Genomic DNA, 6,000 nt, shown 5'->3' with positions numbered 1-6,000 from the left:
AAGTATTGGAGCCTCAGCTTCAGGATCTGTCCTTCCAGTGAGCACTCAGGGCTGATTTCCTTCAGAATGGAGAGGTTTGATCTTCTTGCAGTCCATGGGACTCTCAAGAGTCTCCTCCAGCACCAGAATTCAAAAGCATCAATTCTTCTGCGATCAGCCGCCTTTATGGTCCAGCTCTCACTTCCGTACATCACTACTGGGAAAACCATAGCTTTAACTATGCGGACCTTTGTTGGCAAGGTGATGTCTCTGCTTTTTAAGATGCTGTCTAAGATGCTGCGCATCCTTACCGGGGAGCAGCAAGCCTACTCCTTGACCCCAGCGCAGTTTCCCTCGGAGTCAGCGCGCACAGAACTGCAGGAGGCGCATTCCTGGGCTTCGACGCCGTTCCTCTTCGCTCCAGCCAGACGCTGGGAAAGACCCGCGCGCGTTTCGCCGAGGCGTCTTGCAGGAAACTCCGCCCGGCGCGCTCGCTTGTTCTTACCTGCCTGCCTGCCGGTGCCAGACAGGGAGGAGACTGTGGAATCTCGCGTCCGGGCCAGGCGTGCGTCTTTGCGCACGGGGCCCGACGAGAGCGCAGGTCATCGGCGCATCTGCGCCGGCTCCTCGGGGCCCCGCCGCCTCGGAGGGTGGGGCTGGCGGGGAAGGAGGGAGGCACCTCCTGGGCTGGCGCTGTCAGGACCTGCACCCAGCGGCTCCTCCGGGACGGGAAGAGGCGGTGGCGGCGGCGGCAGCAGCAGCAGAGACGGCGCCCGGCTTGGGAAGGAGCGAGTGAGTAGCGCGTGGATTTGGGCACCATCAAAGTCTTATCGGGTGTGGATCTGGGGCAGCCCGGGTGGCCGGGGCTGGTGCCAGCGCGCTCGCGATTTCCCAGGCTGCTTGCGGAAGGGAAGCGCGCGATTCGGAGTAGCTCAGTCAGTGGGAACACCTGCGCCGTTGCTATGCTATGGGGAGTGGGGAGCGCGCGGGTTACTTCCAGAGGGCGGGAAGCGTGCGACTCGAGAGTTGCAGCAGCACGTCTGCTAGGAAGGCACTAGAGGAGGCCGTGCACACGTATGGCTGTTTAGATTATTATTAAAGCTTTTTTCGTGATCTAGAAAACTTAATGTAAACAAAAAACAAAAAGAGATACAAAAAGTAGCTGTATGGAGTCCGCTCTTAAAGATAGTTCTTAACGCTTACCGCCCACAGAAGTTAGTAGACCCTCCCAGCTCTCTCATATATATATATGTACCGCCTTTATCGAACGATCCCAGGACAGTGTACAACATTAAGAGCACACAAACACATATATAGGTAGATGCTTGTAAACTGCTGGGAGAGCTTTTTCTTTCCTTTTCAAAAGAATAAATCTTCTAAGTAGATCAAATAATATGGATAGCATATCAGAGAATGCCTTGGTCATGTTACACACACACACACACACACACACATTTACATATACACACACTCTGATATGCTATCCATATTATTTGATCTACATAGAAGATTTATTCATTTGCATATATATCTCTCAGAGCTGGACTTTAATATGATGCCTTGAGCGAGGACAAAATTTGCTGCCACCACTAAATATTTATTAGTTATTAGTTTCACACTAATTCCTTTAGGCACAGTTTCTTTTTTCCAGATCTTCTCAGTTGGTACTGATATAAATATAGTTGTTGATGTTGTTATTATGTGCTTCCTTGGCTCAGCACCCTGTGCGGGAGAACAACCCACACTGCCCTAAAGCCAGCGCAATATATATATACACACACACACACACACACACACACACACACATATATGACCACCCCTGACCATTAGTTCCAGTCGTGACCGACTCTGGGGTTGTGGCGCTCATCTCGCTTTATTGGCCGAGGGAGTTGGCGTACAGCTTCCGGGTCATGTGGCCAGCATGACTAAGCCACTTCTGGTGAACCAGAGCAGCGCACGGAAATGCTGTTTACCTTCCCAATGGAGCGGTACCTATTTATCTACTTGTACTTTGACGTGCTTTCGAACTGCTAGGTTGGCAGGAGCAGGGACCGAGCAACGGGAGCTCACTCCATCGCGGGGATTCGAACCGCCGACCTTCTGATCGGCAAGTCCTAGGCTCAGTGGTTTAACCCACAGCATATTTGTGCACTGCTTGAAGAGCTTTTTCTTCTTTTCTTCACCATGGAAGACAGTTCAGAAACTATAGCTGGTAAAGAATTTGGTGGCCAGGTTGTTCATTGGGGCAAGGCGGTTTGAGCTTATTGCACTGATCCTGGCCTGACTGCACTGGCTGCCAATTAGCTTCTGGTCCCAATTCAAAGTGCTTGTTTTGACCTATAAAGCCCTAAATGGCCCAGGACTGCAATACCTCAAAGACTGCCTCTCCCCATATGAACCAACCGGACCCTGAGATCAATCTCTGAGGCCCTTCTTTGTGTGTCTCCTCCACAACACAAGAATGGGCCTTTCCTGTGGTGGCTCCCTGCTTGTGGTGACTCACCTGGTGCCAATCATTACATATCTTTAGGTGCCAGGTGAAAGTGCTTCTCCTCAGCCAGGTGTTCAGCTGATTAACATTCTATGGCTTTTTAAATGTGTTTGTGGGAAGGAGGTTGTAAGTTTTTGTTTTATTCTGTATTTTGTGTTCTCAATTTGTATTTTTCTGTTGTCAGCCTCTCTAGGATGTTCAGATGAGGGTTAGTATACAAATATAATAGATGATGATGATGATGATGATGATGATGAATGAATGAATCTTCTAAGCAGATTAAATAATATGTAGAGCCATAAGGGTGATTGCTCTAACAAACATGGTTTCCAGCACCACAATTTCCTTCCACAGGAGCACCTTAAAAGATTGCAGATTTAATGGACTTTCAAGTCTTGAATAAACTATTGGGAGGGGAGTGGTGTGTGTGTGTGTGTGTGTGTGTGTGTGTGTTTGGTTGGGGGGGGGAGTGTTAAAGAAAAAGACATGACCTTGAAAACAAGAGACATCTGGTATATTTATTGAGTTTGATGGATAGCAGAGGATTTTCTTTTGTGGTTGCTGGGTCACAGAGTTCAGGAAAATAATAGTTCATAGAAGCTCCTTGGAATTTAATTAGTGGTTCTTCCTGTTTATTGGTGGGGGGAAGATTCCAAGGATTGTGTTGAATGGGATGTATCCACAGAATCTCTCCAGAAAAGGCATCCCCATTGAAAACTATGGCATGCACTTCAGGATATATCATTTAGAAATAATAATAATTATTTATTAAATTTGCATACTGCCCTATACCCACAGGTCTCAGGGCGGTTCACAACATAAAATCACAATATAAAAACAAAAAATACATAATCAAAACAGAAACAAAAACAACCCAAGAACACACACACACACACACATCACATTTTAAAAGGGCATTGGACGTCAATCAGCCAAAGGCCTGGTTAAAGAGGAATGTTTTTGCCTGGAGCCTAAAGGTATATAATGAAGGCACCAGCCAAACATTCATGGGAATATCTTTAGTTGGCTTCAGTCATCTTGGTCCTAAACTAGGTGAAGTGGCCTTCACAGCCAGGTAAAAAAAATGCCTCTCTTTTTTCCCCTCGCCTCCTTTCTTTCTGAACAGATGTTGACTTTTCTTCCATTCTTGAGCCTCTGGGATTTTCAGTAGCAATATGACTTTGTCGAATGAATATGGTTCCAGTTCCTGGGAGCTGATTGTTGCTATTGATCACCAGTGCGGAGGGGAGCAAAAGGAAAGCACCCTCCAAGTATCAGGAGATCTTCACATTGGAGGAGTGATGCTTAAGCTCGTGGAACAAATCAGTGAGTTCAAAGATATATACTTTTCTGTATATGCACCAAAGCAGAACACTTTGGTTAATTTCCTTATATGGGCAGTTTCTTCAAGTCATTATACAACAACTCTTCATTGGTGTTCATGTTTTTTTGGGGGGAGGGGATAGGATGTGTCCTGTTTAAGCAATTGCAGGATAAACCCTTTTTGTTAATAAAGGGCTAGATTCAACTAAATAGTTGCATTAGTGGGAGTTAGTACAAGAAGTCCCATTAGTGCAACAGGGCTCCCGCTACCCCCAAAATTGGCTGTGGGGGGGGTCAGGAGAACCCCCAGAATGGTGTGCATGGGGAGAAGAGGGGAGATTATTCTGTGTGACAAGCAGAAATGTTTGCACTGACAGAATGACTCAGTAGTGCAACACTTGAGTTCCTCCCAATACTTTTAATCTTTTGCTGTATTCTAATTTTGTATTGCACATTTTGTTTTGCTTTTAAATTGTAAGCCACTTTGAGAGAGACAGAGAGAGAGAGAGAGAGAGAGAAAATATTTGTAGCAAGCAACAAATAATTATAATTATTAGTAACGCTTGGATGACTTGCAGTAGACCAGTGATGGCCAAACTTGGCCCTCCAGCTGTTTTGGGACTACAGTTCCCATCATCCCTGACCACTGGTCCTGTTAGCTAGGGATGATGTAGTCCAAAAACATCTGGAGGGCCAAGTTTGGCCATCACTGCAGTAGATGGTCAAGAGATTCTGACTTTCGTTGATTAACAAGAGCAACAACCAAAGGCTTGTTCTTCCTTCTTTCAAATTAGGTTTTCAGCTGATTGTCAGGGCTTCCAGTGTCGTGCCCCACATGTGGCAAAAAGAGGTCACTTGAGGTCAAGGTGACATCATGGGATAAACAGATAGGCAGCCGCACCTACCTATCAAACTTGGGAAACTGGGAAAAATAAGGATCCGGCTCACCCGCCTAAGTGCAAAGTAGAGCCAGGTGGATTGATTCGTGTTTACATAAGAAGGCTTATAATGGTATCTGTTCTTTGAACTCAGGGATGGGAAACCCACAACCCTAAAAATGTTGTCGCACTACAACTCCCATCATCCCTGACCTTTAGCAGGTTGTTAACACTTGTGCTTGGTTTTGTTGTTTTTCCCAGGAGTGTCGCAGGACTGGTCAGACTATGCCCTTTGGTGGGAGCAGAAGCAGTGCTGGCTTCTAAAAACTCACTGGACGCTGGATAAATATGGGGTGCAAGCAGATGCCAAGCTGTTGTTCACTGTTCAGCACAAAATGTTGCGCCTCCGTCTGCCGAGCATGAAAACGGTGAGGCTGAACGTTAGCTTCTCGTCCGTGGTCTTCAAGGTAGTTGGAGACATCTGCAGGACCCTTGGTAAGTGTGGACTCTCCAAGACTCTGGGCAGTTATATTTGGTGACCTGAATATGTGTTGCTAACACAATTGTTGTTGTTGTTTAATCATTTAGTCGTGTCCGACTCTTTGTGACCCCATGGACCAGAGCACGCCAGGCACTTCTGTCTTCCACTGCCTCTCACAGTTTGGTCAGATGCATGCTGGTAGCTTCGAGAACACTGTCCAACCATCTCGTCCTCTGTCATCCCCTTCTCCTTGTGCCATCAATCTTTCCCAACATCAGGGTCTTTTCCAGGGAGTCTTCTCTTCTCATGAGGTGGCCAAAGTATTGGAGCCTCAGCTTCAGGATCTGTCCTTCCAGTGAGCACTCAGGGCTGATTTCCTTAAGAATGGATAGGTTTGATCTTCTTGCAGTCCATGGGACTCTCAAGAGTCTCCTCCAGCACCATAATTCAAAAGCATCAATTCTTCGGCGATCAGCCGCCTTTATGGTCCAGCTCTCACTTCCATACATCACTACTGGGAAAACCATAGCTTTAACTATACGGACCTTTGTTGGCAAGGTGATGTCTCTGCTTTTTAAGATGCTGTCTAGGTTCGCCATCGCCTTTCTCCCAAGGAGCAGGCGTCTTTTAATTTCGTGACTGCTCTTTGCTAACACAATTAGTAGTATACAAAGATGCATTATATACTGAGTCAGACAATTGTTCCTTCTAACTTAGTACTATCTGCACTGACTAGCAGCTGTTGTATATATATATATTTTCTATAGATTTTAACATATAAATTATAAAATGTACCACAAAACTTATCACTTATACAATCTTTCTAGACTTCTTTCAGCACCTCTGAT

General features: G+C 46.1%; 1 protein-coding gene across 2 annotated transcripts in view; it reads left to right on the top strand.

The window, feature by feature from the left end:
• The first annotated feature begins 480 nt into the window (after positions 1-480).
• Positions 481-6,000, top strand: part of FERMT1 (FERM domain containing kindlin 1) — a 37,987-nt gene continuing 32,467 nt past the window's right edge. The window contains exons 1-3 of one of the 2 annotated variants that reach the window (XM_053380723.1): positions 481-771; positions 3,597-3,796; positions 4,933-5,166. In XM_053380723.1, the coding sequence (XP_053236698.1) occupies positions 3,646-3,796; positions 4,933-5,166 (385 nt within the window). In that variant the 5' untranslated portion in view covers positions 481-771; positions 3,597-3,645. The remainder of the gene's footprint in view (positions 772-3,596; positions 3,797-4,932; positions 5,167-6,000) is intronic. The other variant, XM_053380722.1, reaches the window with a different exon arrangement.

This window comes from Podarcis raffonei, chromosome 3 (assembly GCF_027172205.1).
Source record: "Podarcis raffonei isolate rPodRaf1 chromosome 3, rPodRaf1.pri, whole genome shotgun sequence".
Taxonomy (NCBI): domain Eukaryota; kingdom Metazoa; phylum Chordata; class Lepidosauria; order Squamata; family Lacertidae; genus Podarcis; species Podarcis raffonei.
The sequence above is the reverse complement of the archived record's forward strand: the minus strand, read 5'-3'. Positions and strand labels throughout refer to the sequence as shown.